The sequence below is a fragment of the Phytophthora cinnamomi genome, assembly GCF_018691715.1.
Source record: "Phytophthora cinnamomi strain GKB4 chromosome Unknown Contig28, whole genome shotgun sequence".
In the NCBI taxonomy this organism is placed as follows: Eukaryota; Oomycota; class Peronosporomycetes; order Peronosporales; family Peronosporaceae; genus Phytophthora; species Phytophthora cinnamomi.
In genome coordinates, this window is record NW_027150961.1 from 52,295 (window position 1) to 77,602 (window position 25,308).

A 25,308-nucleotide genomic window follows, 5' to 3' on the forward strand; every position below is an offset into this window, starting at 1 on the left:
GCACTCCGGAGCCGCGTCACCACCTGAAGTACCTTGGTTATCCTCGATCTCTCATTTTCAGCAACCTGGTAGTCATCAACGAAGACCTGAAGAACGGAGCGTCTGTCACCGCATTCATCCACACCCAAAAACTCAAACAGGTTGTCCGGTAGATGTTGTCGAGCATGGAGGCATTTCATCACACTACCAGGAAGCAGAACGCTGCGAAGCAGGTGGGTTAGTACGTGCTCGAATTTTCTGCTGCGACTTGACGTCATGAGTTGAGTCGATGACATGGCCGGAAGACATTTCTTGGGGAAAAACGCCGACACGATGTCGCGCAGGGTTTGGCAGGAAACGGAGCATCGCGCACCATAGGTCATCGAATTTTGCCTTGAAGTCGAGGAACTCCGAGTACCGGTAAGCCACGCTCCACGATTTTTTGGACGTCACGCTGGTCAAATGCAGGTGTATACGACATGATCCGTTTCTGAGGAGGTCGAGGATTTCATAGTGACGGCTAGGGGTAGCTTGTGTTGCACGTGAAGCCGTAGCATGTCAAGTGGAAACCACTGGATATGGCGCTGCCACGCGGTTGGGATCCGTCTAGAGTAATTCAGAGTCGCGATCAATGGCGTCTGGTTGGGGTGAAGAAGTGCGCTGAGGAACGTGGTGGTGGATTCTAGGTGCAAAAGAGAGCCACATATAGTGGACATCTACATACCAATGTTACGTACGATACCATGCAACAATTGCAAGTAGTGCGGAGTTGTGATGTTGCAGCTCAAGAAACCTACAAGAATGCCTATCGTCGCATTCGATTGTGCTAGCGTCATCGCACGCTAAAATACACTGTCAGATTGGCGAAAAATTCAAGACCGTGGCTAGCTCGGTGATGATTGCAAGACTACGAACCGTCAAGTTGATGATAATTAACGAAAATGACGACGTCAACTTTGACTGCTGTCTTCAAAATGCAGACGCTCATCATTTTGAAGACAGCAGTCAAAGTTGACGTCGTCATTTTCGTTAATTATCATCAACTTGACGGTTCGTAGTCTTGCAATCATCACCGAGCTAGCCACGGTCTTGAATTTTTCGCCAATCTGACAGTGTATTTTAGCGTGCGATGACGCTAGCACAATCGAATGCGACGATAGGCATTCTTGTAGGTTTCTTGAGCTGCAACATCACAACTCCGCACTACTTGCAATTGTTGCATGGTATCGTACGTAACATTGGTATGTAGATGTCCACTATATGTGGCTCTCTTTTGCACCTAGAATCCACCACCACGTCACCATCATTTTTCGTCTGAGTTGTTCACGGGAATAGTCTATAAGAAACTCGAAAATCGCTTGCGCCTGGTAACAATCGTCAGCGATGATACCAAGAAACTCGAAAATACATGTGTTCCCACAGGTTAGCTTGGCATGACTCCGAGTAGGCGGAGTCGTAGCATGTCCACTCGTCTTCGAGCTTCCTCCGAAAGGCGACAATCCCAAGTACCAATAGGACACGGTCCACGATTTACAAACTAAGCAGCAGTGGCAGTTCATGCAAGCCAATAGAATATTGTACGGCGCCACGGTGGAAACCGGAGGAGTGATATCGCCTTACCGTACCGGGCTTTGGTAGTTTAAATGTTTGAAGCTTCACTGGCTTGTATCGCACCGGGTGGGATGACGAATCCAAACTCCACTCGTGTTCACTCCAATGGTTGGAATTTCGTCGACCTCGCCGAGAGTTATCTTCTAGGCAAATTACCAGCCAGGAAGAACTTCGGATCCTCCGCGACGGGGATCCGAAGCGCATTACGCACCATTTAGTTCTCCATTTGATGCCGAAGGGCTAAAGGTGGAAACTAAGCGTGCGTCTTTGCTTGTCGTGGAAAAACTTGAGAAGGGTTTGCTGGGAGGACAACAGGCATCACAACGTATGACCATGAAAGTGACTACTAGCGTTAGTAGACATTAATAAAGTTAGCTGCACTGTTGTACTTATCGCGAATTGCTGCAGCAAACGTTTTGCGTGTCGACGGCGACGAAGGCTCAACATGCCTACCGCCATCATTCACTGTAAATTACAACTGCAGTCTTTAATTCGTCTGTACTAACCGCCAGTTGCATGCCTGTTGCCAAGTTGAAGCGGTAATAGGTACACCTTCATGTGGATGCAGCGAGTGTACCCTTGCCTATCGTCCACCGCCCGTGTTCACGATAAATCAAGCCACTTCCTAACCGACCGGCCTGTGGGTAGAATAAAGCTCCGATGGTATTTTTCTCCACCGTACCTGCCAGGGGCCTCGCGAAGGACCGTAGCGAATGGCACTCGCTCGAAATGCTGCGCCACCATTTGTCACCGGAGGTCCCGCTGCTTGTTCACGTGTCGTCGGCGTCGATGACGTCGGGTTTTGTCGTCTACAACTGCACCGTGTCCAGCTGTACGAGCAAGAAAGGGTGGAGTGTGTCCTTCAGATATTCAGAGTTCGACGCGTTCAGGGAGAAGCTGGAAAATCAATGGACATGCTACGACCCCAACTGCTTCGGCTCGTGCCAGGCTGTGCGTGAGATCATCGCGGCGTTCTTCCCCAAGAAATGCCTGCCGGTCATGTCCTCGTTCCAATGCGTGGTCACTAGCCGCAAACTCAAGTTCGAGGTTGTGCTGACCCACCTGCTCCGTTGTGTACTGCTTCCCGGTAGCGCGATGAAGTGTCGCCACGCCCGCCAGAATCTACCGGACAAGGTTTTCGAGTTCCTGGGCGTGAAGAGCGATGCCGATAGACGGTCGGTCTTGCAGGTCTTCATCGACAACTACCAAGATCTCATGAAGAAGAACAGTACGACCCATCTAATGGATATTCGACACTCGCACTCGACGACCGTGGGATGCATGATCTGCCTGTGCGATGTGGATTTAGCGCACGGCCACCAGCAATGCGATAACTCGCTCATCGTGCTCCCCTGCGAGCACATGTTCCACCGCAAATGCGTTTTCCAATGGCTGCTGTTCCAAACTCACTGCCCCGTGTGCCGTGTTCGCGTTTGCCCGAAAGGTGTCACCAACCACTGTCGCTCAAAACGACACGCAGTGCAGTGGTGGCTTAGCGACTTCGACGGCGACCTACTATGCACTAAGAGGATGTCATACTAGATGTGATACGAACACGACGTGTTGCAGTTGTGGTGAGTGTGCGAGCACAAAGTGATAAAATACATTCTCGGGCCACGCTACCAAACGTGTTGAACCGCGACTCAAGAGCACGGTCACTGATGCGGGCGACTTCGTATGACCCTGCCATGGTAAGTGCCAGCGCGGTTTAGTCCAAAGCGGCATCCGGACTTGTGAACACGATCACCTAACAACCTCTCCGATGCGACGGTGGAGAACCATCACACAAGAAGAGCACTTTCTTGCCCTTTGCAGCAGCCATCTCTAAGACGTCAAGGGTTGCACCTGACGCTGGTCCCCGTCATCTCTTCCTTTGAAAACAGTGGCTTCTATCACACACTATGGCAGGTGCACGTAGAAGTGTACTCGTCATTCCAATACTCATGCATGAACGGCACGGCCGGCAACACTCGAGTGAGCCTGAGGATCTTCTCCGAATCTGTCTCAGTGACACTCTCACCTCCAGTTTTTCTTGCCTGCCCATGACTCACCGTTACAGTGCAACAATTCAAAACTGCTTGAAAGCCAAAGGCTGGTCCGATTCGGAAGGACCAGGTCACACTTCAACCATCAGGAAGGACCACTTCAACTGTACCCCATTTGTAACCCGGTTATCCTCAGCACCAATCACAGCCCGTCACCGTGTAACTAGGTTACGCCGCATTATAACCCCTTCCTGCCGCCCATGGTGCGCAGCAGCTACTCGGACCGCTTGGCGGATCGCGACGCGCGGCGCTCGCGTCGCCTGCGCTCGCGATCTGCGTCGGCCTCGCGCTCCCACACGTCCTCGCGCCGGCGCTCGTCCAAGCGGCGCAGTCCGAGCCGCAGCCGCAGCCGTGAGAGGTCGCGGCGGACGCACCGCCACAGCCACAGCCGTCGGCGCCGCTCCCGCTCGCACTCCAGAGAGCGCCACAAGCGCCGACGCCGCGGCAGCGACGACAGGCGAGACCGCCGTCGCTCGCGCTCCAGATCCAGGTCCAGGTCGGCGTCCAGGGCCCAGGAGAAGCGGCAGGAGGAGGAAAAGGAGAAGGCGTCGCCCATTGAGGCTTCCTCGCAGGACTCCAAGGCCACCAAGCAGCAGGAAGAGGCGGCGGAGGATCAGCAGAAGCCTCAGTCTGAAGGTGGAGCTATGCAGGACGCCGAGAAGCCGTCGACGCCGGTGAAGGAGAAGGTTGCAGGGCCAGAGAGTGAGAGTAAGGAGCAGGAGGAGGCTGAGGCTGCCGAGCAGACTAGTAACGCTGTGAGTGTGGAGTCTGTTGAGAAGCAGGAGCTGCAGACGCGCGGTGACAAGGCTGCGGCTCCGGTGAAGCCAGCACTGGACGTGAGCTCCATCAAGAAGGATATCTTGAAGGCACTAGCGGACGCCCGGAGCACCATCGCGGTGATTAAGAAGACCGGCACGGGGACGTCGGTCGCCAACAGCCCGGCACTTTCGCCAGCAGCTGAGAAAGTGGAGCAGGTGGAGCAGGAAAAGCCGCTGAAGTCGCCGGAGAAGAAGACGGAGGTGGTGAAATCCCCGCAGAAGACGGTGGAGTCGCCCGAGAAGACTGCTCCTGCGGTTGCTGCGACGCCTGCTGACGAGTTCGACATGTTCTCGATGGCAGCGCTGGACGACCATGACGATGCGATGAATGGGGGCTCGGGCGTAGCGGCGATCACGGTGAACGAAGTGTCGCTGCAGTCGAACTGCGATGACGCGGAGGGGTACTACTCGACCACAATTGGAGAAGTGCTGAACGGAAAGTACCGGGTGCTCGGGAATGTTGGCAAGGGCGTCTTCTCTACTGTGCTGCGCTGTCAATGCATTTCTCCGTTGAAGACCGCAGGTGGTGGATCTCTGAATGTGGTGGCTGTTAAACTCATCCGAAACAACGACATCATGCGCGACGCAGCACAGACTGAGCTGAAACTATTGAGCGAACTGGGTGAACGCGATTCACGCGACAAGAAGCACTGCATTCGGCTGCTCGACTCATTCACTCACCGGAACCATGTCGCGATGGTATTCGAGCCGATGCAGATGAACGTCCGCGAGGCCATGAAAAAGTTTGGCGGCAAGGGCGGCATTTCGATTCAGGCTGTGCGCGTCTTCAGCAAGCACCTATTGATCGCGCTCAACCATTTGGAGTCGTGCGGGGTGATCCATGCTGGTAAGACTAAACAATGGTTCATGTTAGCATGATGCAGGGCTAACGTCTTGGTATTTTTGCTTGCTGTACAGATATTAAGCCGGACAACATCCTGCTAGACGAGAAACAAACGACCATTAAGCTCTGCGACTTCGGCTCAGCGTTTAAAATGGATGTCGGGAAGCAGGACCCGACGCCATACCTGGTCAGCCGCTTCTACCGCGCGCCCGAGATCGTGTTGGGCCTCGCCTACGACAAAGCGGTAGATATGTGGTCTGTCGGTTGTTGCTTGTATGAGATGTTCACTGGCAAAGTTATGTTTCCAGGAAGTACGAACAACGAAATGCTCAAATTTTTCATGGAGCTTAAGGGCAAGATCCCGAACAAGCTGATCAAGAAGCACCGCCAAGCATACATTGACCAGTTTGAGATGGAGCCACATTTCACGGAAGACCTTAAATTCTGCAGTCGGGAGAGCGACCGAGTCACGGGTGAGCAGCCTCGATTTGTGCATGGGTTACGTCGTTTTTGTAGCTGAAAGTCATTCTTTATTGTGTTCTATCATTGTGTTCTATCCTCCAGGCAAGCCCATCTTGCGCTTGATGGAAACCATCAAAACCAAGAACGACCTTGCCGGCAGTCTGATGGCAGCGAAGAGCGCCACAGACGACCGGAAGCAGGTGCTGGAGCTCCGGAGCCTGCTGGACAGGATGTTCACCCTGGACCCGTCCAAGCGGATCTCCGTGCGAGACGCGCTGGCTCACCCCTTTGTGAAGGGGTGACACCCGCAGCCAAGTTCTGAGCTCTGCTATGTGCCGTTGTCGCCCAAGACACGAAGCCTCCAGGACACATGCAAGGTGGGCACCAGGCGACATGCTTCCGTAGTCGGAATACCGATCAGCAACTCCATTCTGGATAAGGTATTAACCCGAGCTTTGTCATTGGAAGCTCTCTGTTCACAGATGCCTAGGAAGGACTTCAAAAGTTGGTAGCACGTAGTCTTGTGGTTTGCAGGTCAGCAGCTCGTGCTGCAAATTGACCAAGCGTGAGGCAAACAGGGGTCTGCGAGCTACCGGCACCAATTCTGGGGGTACAAGTACACGTCAGCTCGCTCACCCAACATCGAGGCACTGTCCGCTAGACAGATCCTTCTCGATGAGTCAATGCATTCGTCGTGATTGAAGTGCTCTCCGGAGTCTACCAGCCGGCCTCACAGAAACTGATCACTCTGGTCCACCGTCAGGCAAGCTACACGTAATCCGGTCGGATTGCGTGCGACCTGCTAAGGTCCTGCTTTCGCTAGGAGATCCCTATGGTCTCTCGACGTTGTGTTGCGCTCATACCCTCTGGCCGTCGTAGCGCTGCGATCGCTGGGAAGGCTAGCTTGATGTCTTCAACGGACGCCGACTGCTCTCCTTGAGCGAGCGGGTCTTTGCCGCGAGAAAACCCCGGCGGGAAGCCTCGGGACGCGCTTCTCGAGCGGCCAGCGGCAACAGTGAGCAGGACTCGGAGGACTCTGCGCCGTGCAGACCTGACGCAGAGCAGTCGAGGCCACCAATTTGGTGATCATGGGCTGGGCTTGAGCGTCCGACCTGTAAAGACCTCCGGCCGGGAGGGCTTGGTACACGGAGTCATGTCAGGCCGATATACACTTGAAGCGCGGCGAGAGATGCACGCCACCGCTGGTAGAGAAGAGTCCTGGGGGCGTAAACCGATTGCGAGCGTGTCTATCGTGCATCTTCCCCGCGCCAGGACTCGTGGCCGAGAGCGCTTCTTGGCGCGGCGCATTCTCGCGTGCCGTCCTCGTCGGGCCAGGGCCGGGCCCGCGAGGCAAGGAGCGGGTTGGCGGCCGGTTTCGTTGAACGCGGCGTTCAGTCTCTCGAGCGGCTTCTTCCGACCAGCGTCGGCGGCTGCGAAGGGATCCATGCGGCTGACAGTCAGGCAGCGAGCGAGGATTCCTCGGAGGAAGGCAGGAAGACATGAGGCTGGATAAAAACTTCGAAAACCACGTTATCGATGGTGCGCTTACTACTGGTACATGCTATCTGACTGAGTTCTGGAGGAAGGACGACGCGACAGGCCTCGACGCTCTATGCCCGCAGGGTGATCTCGTGGATCTTCTCGACGAGCTTGATGGGCGCGGAGAGCCCGAGGTAGCGCACGACCATGGCCGGCAGGTTGCCGCCCAGGTCCATGTGCGCGATCACGCTCATCTCGCACATGTTGGGGTTGGTCGGGTGCGGCGTGACCACGTAGCCCGAGATGTGGATGGTGGCGCGCACGTAGCCCTTGCGCTCGGGCACGTACTCGACCGAGCGCGTGGCGATGAGCACGCGGCCGCTGGCCTCCTGTCGGTACGTGGACACGACGGAGAAGTCGCGCGCGGCCGTGAACATGACCGACTTGGCCGTCACGCGGCGCACCTCCGAGGCGTCGCTGAGCTTCTCCAGGGCCTTCACCTCCTTCGTCATCTCGTCGAACTTGGGCACCATGTCGCAGCGCATGAGGATGCGCGCGGCCTTGTCGGCGCTCACGTGCAGCGTGCCCGTCGTCTTCATGGTGTACCACTCGCTGCCGGCCACCTCGCCGTACACGACCTGGATGCCCTTGTTGGCGGGGCCCTCGCGCCAGCCGCTGGGCAGCACGTCCAGGCCGTCGTAGCGCGTCAGCAGCTTGCGGATGCTGTCCTCCTCGAAGGCCTGCACGTCGGCGCGCACGGCCGCGATGGGCGCCGGGATGGCGAAGGTCAGCGCCGCCGCCTGGCTCTCGAGGACGGGCGCCTCCTGCTGCGGCGCGCCCTGCTTGGTCTCCACGCCGCCGCGCGTGATCTCCACGGTGCTTTCGAAGGCCATTGTGGTAGTGAGAGTGTGTGTGTGTGTGGGTATTGGGGTGTCTTGCTGAGAGCAAATTCGAGAATGACGCTTCCTGACGCAGGCGCCGAAAGCCAGCCGCGCTATCTGTGCGCGCGACCATTGGCCAAAAGCGCTTCGATGCGATACGCCCGCGCTGCGTCCCGCAAAGAGAGAGGCATCCGCCGCGTTTTTCGTCGCTGTGCACAGTACTTCACGGACCATGGACCGAGGATTACGCGGGATTTACCTGCGTAAATGGATAAAGTATGCGGTTCCGCAGGCTTCTTGACAAGACGCTGAGACACGGATCACCCTGATTATGGGATTCGGGGACCAAAAATAGGGCGGACCAATACCGTCCCGCAATGGCTTTGGCTTCAACCGCAGCTGGTGCCGAGTTTGGACAGTCGGGCACCGCTGCTGGCTGACACGGCAAGATAAGCCCCGTAGGCAGGCTTATTACCACGCACCAGCCGTTTCCGCGAGTCTCAGCTGACGGCCGAGGATGGGGAAAACATGGTGGGGCTGGCTGCAAATTCGCCGTTTGTGAGACAGCAGCAGAGGTCCGGCAGGTGGCCAGCTCGGCGAGCTCGTTCCGAACAATGCACACAATGCACAGTACTGTAGAGGAAAGCGTTCCGGCGGGCGTCAGGGGCGTCAAATGCGGCCGCATCCCATCGGAGCGGCCCAAAAAGTCTCTTTTTGCGCCGACTTTTTGCGATTAGAGACGACCAACACTCTCGTCGTGTCTCGCATTAGCTAATACGGGGTTTGCGCTCGACCGAGTTGTGGGGTGAAGGCAAAAGTGCATGCATACAGCTTCAGCTTCGAGCGTTGCCTGCTGTTATACCTGTGTTCCCGGTATTAATATCTTGATGCTGGCGATGCAGCTGTTACTGCTCCAAGGCTTGGTGCATTTGCCGCGTTGCCGCAGGATAGTGTGTCCCAGCAGCAGAAGCGACTTAATTATGGGACGCGAGATTGGTGATTGCGCGCCGCAGATCAGCGACTTAAGCGCAAGGTCCACTCTCGGCGTCACACCGTCGTACCTGCAGTCTTACCCTAGCTCTGCTGCTGCATGGCTGCCTGGTATTTTACATCCCCGGTGCGTGCAGGTCCCGCTGTGAGTCATAGCATGACAGTGCCGTAGACACACATTTGTGTCCCCGCTGCTGCTGTTGCTGCTGCTGCCGCCGTTGGAAATGCCCAGCGTGTCGGTGACGTAGGCGGTGCCGCGGCGGTGCCACGCAGCGATGACATCAGTCCAGCGCGTAGGTTTCCTCACACTGGCCAGTGATACATGTACACGCCCCTGTTGAAGTCGAGTTGTGAAACGCTGCCGGCTTGATTGATACCCGGCCGCGAAACAGCAGAGGGCAGGACTTCCGTTTTCATCGTCGTGCAATCGGCAAGTGTCAACATAGCTCGTAGTCGTTGCAGATGCAGTCGGCAACGGGGGGTTGCACCAGCCACTCGCTGGCACTGAGGCGCGGTGGCTTGGCGCACCTGTAGCTAGTGCTTGAGCTCAGAGCCATGCACTTGCACTTCGACTGAGGTCACGCTGTGCGTCGGCGAATGTGACACGGCGCAATCGAGCGTAAACGTCAAGGCGCCATCATCACGCGACAACTGCACCTCGCTGCTCGCAGACCGAAATCCATCAGGCCGCGATCCGATAACTCGGCCTGCCCAGCGCTGCCGATCCATCCTCCCCAGCGCAATGGATTCTGCAAGAACGAGTGCATGCCACTGCCACGTTCAAGAGCAGTCCCGCTTCGCCAGCCACCGCCGCTAAAGTCACGCACATCCTGGAGAGTAGTTCCCCGAGAAGCTGTCGAAGGAAGGTGCAGGAGCTTGCGGTGGTGACTGCAGAGTCCGGTCTTCAGTCGGTGGGAGGGTGGGGGGGGGGGGGGGGGCTGTTTGACGTGTGGGGGGCAATTTCCCAAAGTGGCGGCCAGAGGTGCAGCGCAAGTTTACTGGAGCGGATACGTATAATTGCAAGCGCACTGGAGGTGGGATTGTAATGTTAGCGGAGGTAGCGCGCCAAGTTGTAGCAGACAAGTGATCGGAGACTACAGCGAGGGCCAAGTTGCAGTAGGAGATACGTTCTTCGGCGGCAATGGCTTCTTCATCTTGGGGCCATTGCCGGATCCGATAGGTTTAAAGCAATCTGCTCACTCTTCCGAACTAGTGTTTGACGGATTCCAGTTTGCTTGAAAACCCGAACAGGTATGAGCAGGCTGTAAGGTAGAATTCCCACGTGAATGTCCTATGCGCAATATATGATAGATCTAGTTGCTGTCGGCTGGAGCGTAGACATACTGCTGAACGAGTGAGTGGTCCTCCAGGCCTTTCACGAGTTCATCGCACGAGCAGTTGCCGTCAGCGCCAATAAGGTCTTCTACTACGCGGTTTATATCGCTTGCAGGCACCAACGGGTCCCCGAAAAAGCTCGCGACGGCGGCTATCGTCCTCATCGCAAACGTCAGCGCGTCAACGGATAAGCCTCCTTCGAATCCGGGCGAGCTGTCGGCGTCGCTTGCGAATTGCAGTGCAGCCTGAAGCTTGACGTCAAGGGGTCCGCGAAGCAAGACTGAAGCCCCGATAAGAAACTGCGTCGCGAGGATTCGCTCGTCGCCGGTGCGGTCCATCAATGTGAACAATCGATCAGAAATTGCGCGGTCGGACGCCACAAAATTGACGGTGTTCAGCGACTCCTCGAACTCGTCGCAGCCCAGATCCGCCTCTCGACACGCCAGCTCGCCCTCCTCTCTCATATCCTCGGAGCACCAGATAGCTTGTAGCGCTTGGAGCTGTACCAGGGTGACTGGAAATGAAACGAGACGAGCAACGATGAGAAACCTCTTTCGATCACGAGATAATCTTGAGAACTGTTCAACGTGCACGCACACTGTGTGATCTCCGCGACAGCGGCCACGGCCAGCGGGCTGTCCTTGCAGTTGCTGCCGTCCGTAGGCTGCGAGGTCGCGATCCCCATGGCTGGAAGGGTGTCGTTGCGGAGTTTTCCCGGCCGAGATGCGAGGATCCCACCCAGCCAAGCGTCGCGAGGTAGGCAAACGGCTCAACTATTATTATGGGCAAGATCCCTGCAGTGCGATAGTGCGATAAGAGCCCTCATATCGGGTAGCGCACCGCGCATGTTCGTGTGTGCTTGGGATGCCAGGGTAACTTGCACCCTGGCCTGCCACGTTTCCCGCTTTGTACCCCAACATGACCACATTAACTTCAACTTGACCAATACTAAATTCAATGTGTTTTGTATTTCACCCAATGAAAGAACAGGACGCCTCGAGCCGTTACTGGAGTGGGAAGGGCCGTAGCAACGGAACTCTTTGCTGGGCGAGGGCTAAATGCGATGCTAAGGGCTAAATGCGACGCTAAGCGCTGCGTGAATTCACGAGAGTCGGTGAATTCTTATCGTGTTCGATTCGGCAAGTCGGCGGGGCAGCAGCCGTCGGTTCTTTCAATCGCTTTGATCGAGTCAACGCATTCTCCGGACTGCAACGGGCCTCCACTCGCTGGCGGGAAGATCGGCCGCATTGGTCTGCCCACGCCAAGGCGAGATCCGCCACGTGCACGTGCGGTCCATGAACAGCGATGCAAGAGCCTCTCCGGCTGAGGTTGGCAAGTTGGAGCCCCGTGCAGCCCCCTCGGCGCCGGTGGAGCCCCGCGTAGCCTTCCTGAACGACAAGGACGCCAACCAGCAGCTTATCACGTCCAAGCAGTACGCGCGCAACGTCATGGTGACCTCCAAGTACACGGCTGTGAGCTTCGTGCCCAAATGCATCTTCGAGTTCTTCCGGGTCGTGGCCAACGTCTACTTCCTGCTGATTTCGGTGCTCCAGGTACGCAAAACCTTTACGATCTCGTGTTACTGTTTGTTTATTTAATGTGTATTTTCGATGCATGGAATATGTAGCTGGCAACGCCATGGTCGCCGACGAATCGGTTCACTACGGCTGGACCGCTTTTATTTGTCCTCCTAGTAACGATGGTAAAACAGGGAAGCGAGGACTTCAAGCGTCACCAAGCAGACGAAAAACAAAATCGCCGGTCTTGTCGGGTAAACTTTTTTTCCATGCGGATGCTCTTGATTCAGTGCTGAAAGCGAATTTGACTTCTGCTGTAGATCATCAACGCAGGTGGCCAAACGGAAATGATAGCGTGGCAAGATTTACAGGTCGGCCAGCTCGTGTGCGTGGAGAATCACGAGGAATTACCGGCAGATGTGGTGATTCTGGCAACCTCCGAGGAAGAAGGCAGGTGCTTCATTGAGACGTCGAATCTAGATGGCGAAACCAATCTCAAGCGCAGGATAGCGGTCAAGCCCACGGCACAGAGTGTTGGCTGGCGCGAGCTTCACGGCGCTGCTTTATCACAAGAATCCGTGTGTGCTTCAGCAGCGCGTAAGCTGCGTGGATTAGTGGAACATGAGCAGCCCAACAACCAGCTTTACACATTCACTGGGCGCCTGTTACTCAATGAAGGCGATCGGGGTGAGACCGCAGTGCCATTGGGTCCCGAGAATCTGCTTCTTCGAGGATGCAGCCTTCGAAGCTGCGCCTTCATCGTCGGGCTCGTAATCTTTACAGGCAGCGAGACCAAACTGCTGCAAAATTCGCGCGCAGCTCCATCAAAACAAAGCAAACTCTACCGCACCGCGAACCGGTGCATGCTGTTGATTTTCACCACCATGTTCGGGCTCTGTTTGGCGAGTGCGATCGCTGCTGCGTCATGGAGCCAACGCAACGCCAATCGCGTGTGGTACTTGCCATTTATGAAGAAGGGCGACAGTGCCGACGACTTCATCGTGAACTTTTTCACCTTCCTCATCCTGTACAACAATCTCGTTCCTATCTCTCTCTACGTCTCACTTGACATTATCAAGGTGTTGCAGGCAAATCGAATCACGTCGGACTCGAACATGGTGTACGAAGGCAACCACGCCGTGGCTCGCACTTCGGAGCTCAACGAAGAGCTCGGCCAGGTCGAGTACGTTTTCAGCGACAAAACCGGCACGCTCACGTGCAACGTCATGGAGTTCCGCAAGTGCTCTATCGGGGGCATTTCGTATGGATTCGGCACAACTGAAATTGGGCGAGCCGTGGCTGCATTGGCAAGCGTGAAAACACACGCGACTTCGGGCTCTGCGAGGCAAACGCCGTCTCCAGCGAAGGCAAAGATAAACCCGTTGGGCTTTAAAGGCGAAGGAAGTGGAAGCGCCGTACGGCTGGACATTAACTCGACGGACGACATCCGAGAGATCATTTCGCCGGCAGGACCAGTTCACACTATGACGCAGGTAGAGGAAGGCAGCGATCCGAAAGATGCTCAGGTGCACTTCGATCCCAGTATTCACTTTGACGACCCCGGTTTGCTTCGAACACTTTACGCCGGCGGTAAACAAGGTGAGCTCATTCACGAGTTTCTCACGTTACTGTCAATTTGCCACACTGTGATCCCGGAGACAGACTCTAAGACGGGTGCTGTCACGTATCGCGCATCGTCTCCTGATGAGGAAGCTTTGGTAAAAGCGGCCAAGTGTCTTGGTTACAATTTCGTGGCTCCTGCACCGCTCATGAAAGTCGAAGTTTCTCGTAAACAGTCTTTACTTCCTCCTCATATGAAGGCACAGCACAAACCAGAGCCTACTACGAAGTGCTATACGATTATGAACGTGAATGAGTTCAACTCGACACGAAAGCGGATGTCCGTAGTGGCGGTGGATGAGGAGACCCACGACTACATTTTGTACTGCAAAGGAGCCGACAACATGATGCTCGAACGCGCCGCAACGGGGCAAAACGACGGTGACACGGCAGCGCACGCCAAGCTTGTTGGACATCTTAAGAACTATGCGCGTGAAGGATTGCGGACGCTGGTACTTGGTCGTCGTGTGCTTAGTAAGGAGGAGTACAATGAGTACAATGAGGCGTACATCGAAGCTTCGACGTCTCTCGAAGACCGTGAAGCGAAGCTGGATGCATGCGCAGAGCTCGTTGAGAAGAACATGCAGTTGCTAGGCGTTACAGCCATCGAGGATAAATTGCAGGATGGAGTTCCCTCCGCCATTTTCGACCTTGCGCTGGCAGGAATCAAGGTCTGGGTGCTCACGGGAGACCGTGAAGAGACAGCGATCAACATCGGACATGCATGTCGGCTTATCAACGACAAGATGCAACTGCTTTACGTGAATGCTGAGCGCATCGAAGCATTGACCGCCCAACTTGACGCATTACACGAGACGCCCGAGATAAAGCGCCTCATTCGAGGCGACCAGGTAGCTGACAATTTAGCCATGGTTTGTGACGGTAAAGCGCTCGTGCACATTTTTCCATCGCGTGACACTCGAGTGAAAATGTCACCGGAGGCGATCGAGCGTGTTCAATTGCTAAGCGAGAAACTTTTGGACATTGCGAGTGTTTGCAAAGCATTAATCGCGTGTCGTGTAAGTCCATCGCAAAAGGCGGAGATCGTTCAGCTTGTTCGCAAGGGAGGACGTCAAGGTAGGGGCAAGGGACAGCAACCGATCACGCTAGCTATCGGAGACGGCGCCAACGACGTCAGCATGATCCAGACAGCGCATGTTGGCGTAGGAATTTGCGGCAAAGAGGGTGTGCAAGCTGTGAATGCCAGCGACTACGCCGTGGCTCAATTCCGTTTCCTCTCTCGTTTAGTGCTGCTGCACGGGAGATGCAACTACAAGCGCGTTTGCAAGGTGATCCGCTACTCTTTCTACAAGAACATCGCTCTGGTGATCAGCCTCTTCGTGTTCAACTTCTTCAATGGGCAGTCGGGTGCTCCGCTCTTCGAAAGCTTCGTGATGGCGGGCTGGAACTTCTTCCTGGCACTTCCGATTATCGTCATTGGCGTCTTCGACCAGGACATTCCCGAGGATGTGGTTCTCAAGTTCCCACAACTGTATCGACGTGGCCAGTTCGATAGCGACCTGAACATGCGCGTTTTCGCTCGAACCATCATCAACTCCGTAGGACATGCACTTATTTGCTTCTTTGGATGCTACGCTGGCACTTTGCTGACGTCGCAGGGACTGTATGTGCTGGGTACGCTGTTTTACACCGCGCTACTGGGCACCATGAAGCTCAAGGTGGTGCTGCTGGCGCTCAACTGGAACAAGTATCACTTTGCAGTCATGACCTTCAGCATTTGGCTGTTCATCTTCTTCTTGTTGGTTTATCCGCACTTCACCTTCATGAGCTACGACATGTATGGCGTGCCGTCGCACGTGATCCGTGACCAGCGCTATTGGACTCTGCTGTTGCTGTGCCCCGTGGCTGCGATGACCATCGACTTCACTGCCACTGCAGCTCAGCAACAGTTCCGACCGAGCGCAGAGGACATTTTACGCGAGCGATTTCGCTCCAGCAAATCGAAGCGCGTCGGTGACTCCGTGGCTCCCATATCCCTCCACAACGAGTCAGGTTCCCCTTCGGTCGACAAACTTTTCCTAGCGGGACAATCTATCGACGAAGACAAGGGCGACAGCAAAGACGGTAAAGACTGCAAGCCAACGACCTTCGTCGTGACAGCTCAACCACCATCCCCAAATCGGCGGATCAGCAGTGCCAACAACTTGCCGTTGTACGATTCATTCAAAGCCAGCCTGCCCCAGCCCGAAGCCCGTACGTCTCGAAGTAGCTAGAAGGTGAAACCTGCATGACTCGCCACTGACTCCATTATCAATTCATTCGTACTGATGCAGGGAGTAGTTTCGCCTTCAATGGGCTCGATGAGCCATCAGGCAGGCATGCATCGGGTGATCTACCAGCTCAAGAGGCCGTAACCATGCGCGTGCTCAGCTTTCAGCGCAACCGTCGACCAAGTCGCTCCAACTCCTTAGATCGACTGCCCTCAGTTGTCGTAGCACCGGAGCTCTCGTCCATGTCGCGCCGTGACAACAGCAATAGGGAAGTATGAGCTCCTACCGGCAGATTTCAATCGAATCTAGATCAGCGCGTGTATTAGTTAAGGTGCTTGGCGAAAGTATACTGGCAACGGCGCCGCATCATTTGTGATCGAGTAGCTTGCTGGTTATACCTCGCTCTCTTTGCAACGAGTCGATCCTTGGCGCCAGGACGAAGCACGAGACCCCGTGTAGCATTTACAATCACCGTCACATCTTCCACTTGTGAATCTTCTTCGGCGCCTGGTTCCTCGTCTTCACCTTCCTCATGCCGGTTGTTGTTGGTACTTCCGTGTCTTGGGCAGAGCGCACTAAGCCTCTGCGTGTCATCGTCGTGTTCTTCACCTTCTAGATAGTCGTTGCACGTACACCGAGGCTTTGGTTTATCGGTGCGGATAAGAGGTGAAGGTGCGGTGGAAGATCGATCTCCATGAGACTCCAAATGCTCCACGAATCGAGGACACAAGCCCGCATCGTACTCTTCATCAGCATCTCTTTCTCGACGTGGCCGCTTCGATGCCATCGCTGTAAATATTGATCGTGGTGAGCTTCCAGCTACCGTTCGACCCTCGATGCCGTCCTCCAGAAGCGTAATAGGAGCTTTGACTGCATCGTGAAGCATCCACTGCGGCTCACGGGACGGAACTTTGGCGAGGAGAGTCGCCGGGGCCATAGGGGACCCAAAGGTGACGGGAGCACTCATCGTTTTGCTAAGACCCTTGTAGTTGTTGATCGATGAACCACCAAGTACCAATTCATGGTACTCTATTGGCAGCGTCGTGAGCTCAGATACACAAGAAGGAGGTTCTGGGGAGACCATGGACGATGACACGCTGAGTGTCGGGGGATCGGTCGCTGACAGATCCGGATCAAACCCCTCTTGTGTTACAGCTGGCGGGTTAACAAGAGGTGCTGGTACTGGGATCACCAAAGCATTTTCTATCGGAGTCGACCGCTGGTTTTTATCTGAAGGAATAACCTTGACCAGATCGTCGTCGTCGGGCTCATGATCGAATTCTGCGTCCCAGGGTGATACGGTGAAGTCGTTGTAGCCGTCATCGGGAGACAGCTTCCGCGTTTTTTTCGGTATCAATTTACTTGTGCTGCGTCTTGTGCGAGATTTCGATTCCTTACCAGGTGGTGGAAACCAAAGTGGCGTAGCACCTTGTTGCAGTGAGCAGTCACCAGCAGTGCGAGAGTTTGTTACGCTCCACTGCGTGCGAGCTATGATCTCGGCTTGCAAGCTCCCCGTCAAGTATCCTGTAGTCTTGTAGCTTTCCGAAAAATCTGGTCCTGGGCTGCCGCGACTGGTAATACCTCCTTGGCCTTGTCGACGGGTTTTACCGCTACGAGCTCCGCTCCGGCCCCGAATTCCGGAGTCGGCCATTACAGGAGGCAGCAATCTTTTCGCGGGGGATGCGTTTTCATCGAAAGTGTAAAATGGCAAGGACGGGTTCACTGGGAGAATATCGACCCTGTTCCGCAAGCGAGAAGCAGATCCAATGTTCTTCATCTCACTTGTTGCCGAAGTCTCAAATCTCATGCCAGTAACGTATTCTCGAGGGCCATTTGCTTCTGACTGTGTAGCGTTCGATAATGACTTTGCTGCCAATTCCTCTTCTTCACTATCACCAAAAAGGTTGAATTTCTTATCAACTGCTTCCTGATTGTCGGAGGAATTCTGTGAGGTACTGGTTGAGCCCACTCCGAGCGCTGCGAGACGTTTGTTGTTCCCCTTTGCATGAGCTGGTCCATCAAAAAGGATACCTGCAGGTTTCTTGCCACCTCCTTGCTGTGCCTTGGATGACGATGAAAGCATCGACTTTCGAGCTCCTCGAGAACCACCCCTCGCAGCATCAACGTTGCCAAAAGCGCCAGACTTCAGCCCGTTGGCTGTTGCTACGTGTGGTGCTGAGCTCGTCATTGTGCCATGTAGACCTCCGGCCGGGAGGCCAGCCATGCCAGCACTATGATCCGCTTTTGGGGCCCCAAGCGCTGCGGTGAAGATCTTTGCCTGGCGTTGCTGTTTCTGTTGTGGAAGTGCTGTAATAGGCCGACCAACGTTGAGTGACACGCTGTTATTTGGAATCATATTGTTCGCTGGTACGTCTTCGACAATTAACGGAGTTCGCGGCTGCGCTGACCGCAAACGATGCATGGCCACAAACGCGTTCACACTTTCGTCGCCTTCGACATTATCTGCTCCATTTTCGCGTACGCTTGTCAAGGGTGTCCTATCTTTCGCAGACGTCGTCCGAGATTTCGCACTTGACCCTCTAGGCCCTGAGGGTGTCTGCTGCTCTGTCTCCTTTTCGCTACCAGAGGGCCCAGAAAAACTCCCGAAGCCTCCAAGACCGAAGGCGCCAAGCGTAATGATACTTGCGCGTCGTTCTCGAGATCGAGGCCGATCGTCTGGAACAGGATCTGGGGCTGGATTAATGATTTGAGGCGGTCCAGCGCTCGACGGCGGTGTCTTGGCACGAAACGTTTGCAGCACTTTCGTCGCGATAAACCCCATCGACTGGATAGGAGTCACTGGTCGTGGTAACTGCACTGGCATATTATCTTCTTCTTCCTCCTCCTCATCATCCTCGCCATCGTCGTCACCACTTGAAAGTTCTACTTCATCGTCAATAACTTCCGCAGCAGCGAGTTCTTCTTCCGAGGAAGAGGATTCTTCGTCGTTGTCGATCGCCTTTATCTGCTGGAGGGGACGTAGTAATCTCCTGTCTTCGCTGTTAGGATCATGCTTCACGCGACGCACAGTGCTCACCCTCAAGACCAGCCTCCGAAGAAAAGAAATATACTCGTCCACGTCGATGGTCTCGCACCAGAGATCAGCCAGCTCAAACACACTGTCGAAGAAGTTCGAGAAGGCCATGACTGGTTCTCCTTTGCTATCGCGGATCCAGTCTTCTTGAATTGTTTTCTCCATGCGCCGAAGACGGCGCTTAGTGGCGTCAGGTTCCAAGCATCGCCCAATGCGACGGAACAGCGAGGCGTAGCCACTCTGGTCGATACATCCCATCTCGTCTCGTGGGAGTTCGACGGCCCAAAGCTGCTTGACTGCATCGATGACATCCGGGTGGTTGCGTAGACTGAATCGTAGCGCTAATGCCTCCGGGGTGTAGTTTATGAGCTCTTGTGCGTCGTGCTCAGTTCGCGCTCGACTGTACAAATCTTCGGTTAGCAGGACGGGGCCGTCTTCCCAATTTTTGAGCAAACCCCGAGCTTTAAGCAACGCCTCCTCTTGGAGGTGCTGATACTTTTGGCGCTTGAGAGTCTGCAACCGAGCAGCTTTGATGGTAAAGTTGAGCTTGAGCCAAAGCACACTGGAGGACCTGGAGTTCCGCTGCTTCCAGCTGCTTTGACGAAAAGTGGGTTCAGTCGTCGCGGCAGGAGCCCCGCGACGACCTGCAGACTTCTTTGGCCTCTTCTTGTCCATGTCAACGATGCAATATTGCGTACTCACCAAGACAAGACTACGCTGGCAGCAGCAGACTTGTGTTCGCCAGCATTCACTATAAATATTGACGATGGAAATGGCGTGGTGATGAATTTACATATTATTTGCAGACTTTTCCTGCTATGTGGTTAAGAATGTGAGAAGTATCGTCAGGTATGTGCACGCTGGACTCGTGTTGTCGAATCCGTCCTTTATGCTTTACTGGACAAAGGAGAAGGCGCTGAGTCGCCCACTGTCCAGTCTTGAGCTCGAAGTGGTGATCGATGATTGTCGCGTCATTCCACCGGTGTGCGCTGCACCTCCATAAATCCACGAGTTTCTGGCTACTGCAGTCGGTTGGATCTTCTGGTAGGGCATGAGGTTGTCGTCTTCGTGTTCGGACTTGGTCACGCTGTTGCGGCGTCTCCACGAAGCCTGAACCGCTTGGGACACCTTCGGGCTCATGACCAACGAAGGTCTCGCGTGAACGCGGAGCGAGGTGCTCTTCGACATGATGGGCTCTGGTTTGAACACCTTGTTCACCGCCAGTTTACCGGGCGACATTGTGAGGTTCGACGGTTGCGACTGAATCTGCGGTGCAGGCTTCGTGATATTCTTCTTCTGCTTGTTACCGAGCTGAACGTGACGCAAGTGAGGTTTCGCCATGGGGCTCGCCTTAGGAATTAAAGCTGGGTTCGCGCCGTTAGATCGGATCAGCGACAGCAGCTTGCGTGCACCCTCGCGAACGACCGCCTTGTGAGTACCAGTACGAAGGGCATCGAGCTGCTGCAATAGGTTTTGGTTGGCGAGGAAGGCCGGGATATATCGTCCGGCGAACGGCTTGATTTCCACCAGCATCTGCATCAAGACGATCGCCTTCGCTCGCACCTGCCAGGAGTGCTGCGCATCGTCATCCTGCAACCGTGCAGCAAACGCTGCCGCCATATTCGCCGCGTCGACCCGGGGAATTTGCGCAAGAAGCCGCCGCACATTGTCGGCATCAGGAATGCCCTGGATGCCTCCGGGTGGCGTGCACACAGCGACGAGCTTGGACTCGTATCCGCGAAGTTTAACCGCAGCATGAGCACAGTCGAAGCTACAGCAAAGACTGAACGTTAGAAGCCATTGCCTCACCACCATCTATATAGATGGACGAACACTTACTTTTCAAGCTCGGCGTCAGGAGTCAAGCCCACCCAAGCCTTGCGAACCGACTTCGGAATAGACTTAATAGTCTGACTTTCGTCCGGGCCATCCCGCGCGTCGTATTCCTCCTCGTGCTCGAGCAGCGCGCAGCGCTTGTCCGGCGAGAAGTCTTGGTAGTCCCAATCCTCACTACAACCACAAACACAAATCCATTTAGTCAAAAACGAATCGTGGATCTGGTGATCAATGAGTCAACTCACATGGCCTGCTCGACCTGGTGCAGGTACTTGTCCTTGAGCTCGTCCAGGAAGTGCATGGCCTCCTCCATGTTGATTTGAGCTTTAGTTGGTGAGTTGTTTTCAAGACGTTTGATTTCGAAATGGCCATCGCTCCATCGAGCGACTTTGGCGTTTCGCCACCTCACGCCCAGTACGCGATGGCTTCCGCTCCTCGCGAACTCATTGGCGATGCGAAATCACCTCCTCTGCCTCTTGTCGGCGCTGGTCGACGGACGCCTTCAAGGATAAGGTCGAGGGTTGGTGGCGGTAATTTTGGCTCACCTTGCGAATCCGATATGGCTTCACCCAGCAGACTCGAGAACGTCAATGGAAGTAAAATGGCTGCATTAAAACTACCTACGGCAGCAGACGTGCGTGGAGAGCTCTCTCCTGCTATCGTAGCATCCGGCTGGAGCTCCTCGCGACTGCAGTCCGCCTGGGCGGCTCGGGACGACAAAAGACAACACAAATCTGCGCCATGACGTCCTAAAGCTGCAGGCCGTCGCGTTTCCCAGTCCCAAACCTGTCCGCTTGTCTGTCTGCCTGCTTTCAAGAAGAGCTCCCCTTGTCCTCGCCCGACTAGCTCGCTCTTACTTCTTGGCGTCGAGCTTGAGGTAGTCGTTGTCGAAGTGGTGCAGTCTCACGTAGCCGTCCTCGGCGCCGGACGCGTAGCTCTTGCCGTTCGGGTGGAAGGCGATGGTGTTGATGGGGCCGAAGTGGCCCTTGACGCGGCCGAACTCCTCCTGGAAGACCATGTGGAAGAAGCGCGCCTCGAACTTGCCGACGCGGCCCGAGGTGGTGGTGACGCTCATGGCCTCCTGGCCGCCGCCCAGCACCACGTGCTCCTTGATGGGGGAGATGGCGGCCGAGTTCACGGGGCGGTCCGTCTCGTACACCTTGAGCACCTTGAGCGTCTCGACGTCCAGCAGCTTGGCCGTGTTGTCCTTGGACGACGTGATGCACAGCGTCTTGCTCTTGTTGAAGGCCACGTTGGTGATCTCGCCCGAGTGCACGTCGTGGCTCTCCAGCAGCTCGCCCGTCTGCGGGTCGAACAGCTTGACGCGGCCGTCGCCGCCCGTGGTCATGATGGCCTTGTTGAGCGGCGTCCAGTAGGCGCCCGTGATGCGGCCCTCGTGGCCGTGCTCCGTGATGGTCAGCGCGGGCTCGGCGCTCTGCTGGGCCGGGTCGGCCGCCAGCTCGTACACGAACACGGCGGCGGGCCGGTCCGAGAACTTGTCGGCCACCGACACGAACTGCTTGTCGCCCGTGGCGAAGTTGACGCTGCGCGCCGGGCCCGTGTGCTGGAAGGAGAAGAGCTCCTCGCCCGTCTGCACGTCCCAGAGCTTCACGGAGGCGTCGGCCGCCGCCGTGAGCAGGCGCTCCGAGTGGTAGCTCACGTCGCAGGCCCACACGGCGCCCTGGTGGCCCACGTACGTGCCGATGCGCTCGCCCGTGTCGCTGTACCAGAGGTTGGGCGTGTGGTCCTTGGCGCACGAGAACAGCAGGTCGCCCTCGCGGTTGTACTTGATCATGGTCAGCGACCGCGAGTGGCCCTTGAGCAGGATCGGGCGCATGGCGGAGAGAGAGGAGAGAGGCGAGAGGCGAGGGGAAGGCAGGAGCGAGGAAGAGCGCCGCTGTCTATTTGGGCGGATGGAGGGCGCCGCTGGCCACCAGTGCGCGCGAAACCCCGCTCAAACCGATTTGCACATACTCTATTTTTGTGCTTTGTGTGGGTACAAAACATTTTGTATGTATGCAATTATTTGTGTATGTGTGTGTATTATTTTGTGATTTGGGTGGACGGACTAAACCGGACCAAAACGGGTGATGCTGCGTCGGACGAGCTCCACGCTGCGCCGTGGCGGCGGCAACTTGCGCGCGCGCCTGCGGTCCACGGCGTCGCTGTCGCTGTCGCGGCTGGCGCAGCAGTGCCGCGTGCAGTTCCAGGCGAAGGACGCGGCGCAGACGCAGCTGGAGGTGCTGCCCGTGCTGCAGGCCGAGGACTTCTCGCTGTCCGTCGACGGCGCGGACGTGCTGAGCCTCTTCTCCGTCGAGGAGGACGTCGATGACGCCACCGACGTCATTAAGACGCTGCGAGTGACCAAGAAGAGCAGCGTCGACGCGACGGTGCAGCTGCGGCTGCCGCACAGCGTGGACCTGAGCGTGGCGGTGGCCAGCGGCGGCGTCTCGCTGCAGGACAAGCTGGAGGGCGACGTGCACGTGGCCGTGGGCCGCGGAGACGTCGCAGTGCACAAGCTGCGAGGCAGGAGCGTGAGCCTCAAGACCAACGGCGGCCGCGTCCGCGTGGCGGCGCTGGTGGAGGGCGAGACGGTGAGGCTGGAGGCCAGCGACAGCATCAGCTGCAAGAGGCTCATGGCCGGCAAGGCAGACGTCAAGCTGGGCAAGGGCGCGGCGCCCGCCGAGTCCGACTTCGGCGCCATCTACGCGGCCACGTGCAATGTGGTGTCCACCAACCAGAGCGGGGACGCCGCGCTGCACGTGGGCAACGTGCACGGGTATCTGCGGGTGACCAGTGACGGCCTCAGACGCGTGCAGGTGGACAGCGTGACCGGTGCGCTGGAGGTGGAGGACAGTGGCGCCAAGTGCGACGTCGTGGCCCACTTCGACTCGTGGGCGAGCGACGCCAGGAGCAGCATCCTTGTTGCGGGGGACGTGCGGGTCTCGCTGCAGCCTGCCACCCCGATTGAGGTGGAGCTGCATGGGACCAAGGTCACGCTCGGAGAAGGCTGTGAGTTTGCTAGTAGTGAGATGGACCAGCTGGATGACGACTACGCGGTGTTTACGGGGGAGCTCCGTGCTCAGGACGGGGCAATGGCGGTGGCGTCTGCGTCCACCGGCAAGATCAACACGGACAGCGCGAAGGACGACGCAATGCGCACGTCCTTTTTCATGAAGGAGCGGCCCGTCGGAGAGAGTGAAGAGGTCACGTCGCCGAAGCTGTTTGTCCACGCGCTCAGTGGAGAGGTGACCCTGGACCAACTCAGCTGGATGGACAACATCAAGCGCAAGCACCTCAAGCAATAGAGCAGGTAGTATTGCATGCTACATAATAATGAAATGGGTTCATCTGCTGTTGAAGTTTTCAGCTGGAAAAGTTGGAACTGTCGCCAAATAAAGCGTGAAAGCTTGCAATAGTTCTCTATCGATACCCAGGTAGAAGTATCTACGCAACTAAAGCGCATATATTTAATTTAACAAGGCTGCAGTGAACTCGAGATTTTGCCGTGACCGATGCAATAAGCCCTTGAATCTCGTGCCAAACTCTCTGGAAGGAGATTGGGTGAGACGGGCACTGAAACGATCGACCCGTATGACACTGCAATAGTAACCTCCCGCTGCTGTCTGCCAGTGGCTGATAAGGCTGCACTTCCGACTTTGCCAGCTCCTGCTCAAGTCTCAAGGCCGACAGCGCGCCATGCTGTCACAAGTCTTGCCTGTGCCTGCTGCATACGACGTGACCGTGCTCATTCTCACCGAGAAGCACAAGAGCGAGGGAAGTTTCAAGAAATCGCTCAAACGGCGAGCTTCTGGCAGCTTATTTTACGCGGCCGTGTCCATCGGGGCTTTAATTCTCTTCGTGGCGGCTGTAAGAATACTCAGTATCGGATTTATCAGTCTCTTGGCTCTGCCCTCTCAAGATTGACCAACCACCCCACTACGGGGTGATAACCACCAGTGCATCCTGAACGTCCTACACAGTGGCTAATCTCCAAGCCCACGTGCGCTCCTCCAACCGCGGGGAAATAGCAGCTATAACCAATCTACGTTTTGAGTTTTGAAAGTTTTCATAAAGCTTATTTCTGGACAGCGCAGTGTGTGTCGGATACTTGTTCTACCTGCAATTGACCCCAACAGCCATGAGCGTTGCGCTGAGTTGTGGAATGCTTGATCGGGTCCACCTCGACTAGCACGCTGTTTCGGCGGGAGCAACCCGCCCTCTCAAAACCCTCGTTGTCGCCACAAGTAGACGAAGAGTATCCAGGCTACTCACTTGGACAACACAGCACAGTTCAACCGCAGCAACATGCCTCATACCCGCTCAAGAGGGCGGTGAAATGGGTGGGGTCAAACGTATGTTGCTCAGCGCGCCTCACTTGAATAAAACCTTCTTTTTTGTCCACGAAAACAGCGTCGTGTCCGCCTTGGTTCCACTTGACTGGGGTCATCCACGTCGGACCATCGAAAGAAATTTGGATTGGATGCCTGTCTTGACTAAAGAACACGATATTGGATTGCTCCCAGCTGTGATGTTGCAGTCTCGCCCCCTCATACGCACTCCACTGCAGACCGTAGTGACTAAACTCAGCGAAAAACCAAGTCTCGATGGCAAGCGTGTTGATGG

At 55.8% G+C, this 25,308-nt stretch overlaps 8 protein-coding genes across 8 annotated transcripts; 4 read left to right on the top strand and 4 right to left on the bottom strand.

Moving 5' to 3' along the window:
* Positions 1 to 2,319: 2,319 nt before the first annotated feature.
* IUM83_14470 (RING finger ubiquitin ligase) lies at positions 2,320 to 3,132 on the top strand (the record flags this gene model as incomplete). The annotated part of the gene is made up of 1 exon (XM_067939219.1): positions 2,320 to 3,132. The coding sequence occupies one exon, from the start codon at positions 2,320 to 2,322 to the stop codon at positions 3,130 to 3,132; it is 813 nt and encodes a 270-aa protein (XP_067793520.1).
* Positions 3,133 to 3,835: 703 nt separating this feature from the next.
* Positions 3,836 to 6,061, top strand: IUM83_14471 (CMGC/DYRK/PRP4 protein kinase; the record flags this gene model as incomplete). The annotated part of the gene is made up of 3 exons (XM_067939220.1): positions 3,836 to 5,300; positions 5,372 to 5,770; positions 5,862 to 6,061. The coding sequence occupies 3 exons, from the start codon at positions 3,836 to 3,838 to the stop codon at positions 6,059 to 6,061; spliced, it is 2,064 nt and encodes a 687-aa protein (XP_067793521.1).
* A 1,308-nt stretch (positions 6,062 to 7,369) lies between these two features.
* IUM83_14472 (START domain-containing protein) lies at positions 7,370 to 8,131 on the bottom strand (the record flags this gene model as incomplete). Its single annotated transcript, XM_067939221.1, has 1 exon — positions 7,370 to 8,131. The coding sequence occupies one exon, from the start codon at positions 8,129 to 8,131 to the stop codon at positions 7,370 to 7,372; it is 762 nt and encodes a 253-aa protein (XP_067793519.1).
* A 2,291-nt stretch (positions 8,132 to 10,422) lies between these two features.
* IUM83_14473 (uncharacterized protein) lies at positions 10,423 to 11,129 on the bottom strand (the record flags this gene model as incomplete). Its single annotated transcript, XM_067939222.1, has 2 exons — positions 10,423 to 10,958; positions 11,042 to 11,129. The coding sequence occupies 2 exons, from the start codon at positions 11,127 to 11,129 to the stop codon at positions 10,423 to 10,425; spliced, it is 624 nt and encodes a 207-aa protein (XP_067793483.1).
* Positions 11,130 to 11,739: 610 nt separating this feature from the next.
* Positions 11,740 to 16,090, top strand: IUM83_14474 (P-type ATPase (P-ATPase) Superfamily; the record flags this gene model as incomplete). The annotated part of the gene is made up of 4 exons (XM_067939223.1): positions 11,740 to 11,997; positions 12,072 to 12,215; positions 12,282 to 15,795; positions 15,876 to 16,090. 4 exons carry the CDS (start codon positions 11,740 to 11,742, stop codon positions 16,088 to 16,090), a joined length of 4,131 nt encoding a protein of 1,376 aa, XP_067793517.1.
* Positions 16,091 to 19,740: 3,650 nt separating this feature from the next.
* Positions 19,741 to 20,995, bottom strand: IUM83_14475 (transducin wd40 repeat-like superfamily protein; the record flags this gene model as incomplete). The annotated part of the gene is made up of 3 exons (XM_067939224.1): positions 19,741 to 20,617; positions 20,686 to 20,856; positions 20,928 to 20,995. The coding sequence occupies 3 exons, from the start codon at positions 20,993 to 20,995 to the stop codon at positions 19,741 to 19,743; spliced, it is 1,116 nt and encodes a 371-aa protein (XP_067793518.1).
* Positions 20,996 to 21,535: 540 nt separating this feature from the next.
* On the bottom strand, positions 21,536 to 22,519 carry IUM83_14476 (Eukaryotic translation initiation factor 3 subunit I; the record flags this gene model as incomplete). Its single annotated transcript, XM_067939225.1, has 1 exon — positions 21,536 to 22,519. The coding sequence occupies one exon, from the start codon at positions 22,517 to 22,519 to the stop codon at positions 21,536 to 21,538; it is 984 nt and encodes a 327-aa protein (XP_067793515.1).
* A 253-nt stretch (positions 22,520 to 22,772) lies between these two features.
* On the top strand, positions 22,773 to 23,990 carry IUM83_14477 (uncharacterized protein; the record flags this gene model as incomplete). The annotated part of the gene is made up of 1 exon (XM_067939226.1): positions 22,773 to 23,990. One exon carries the CDS (start codon positions 22,773 to 22,775, stop codon positions 23,988 to 23,990), a length of 1,218 nt encoding a protein of 405 aa, XP_067793516.1.
* Between the last annotated feature and the right edge of the window lie 1,318 nt (positions 23,991 to 25,308).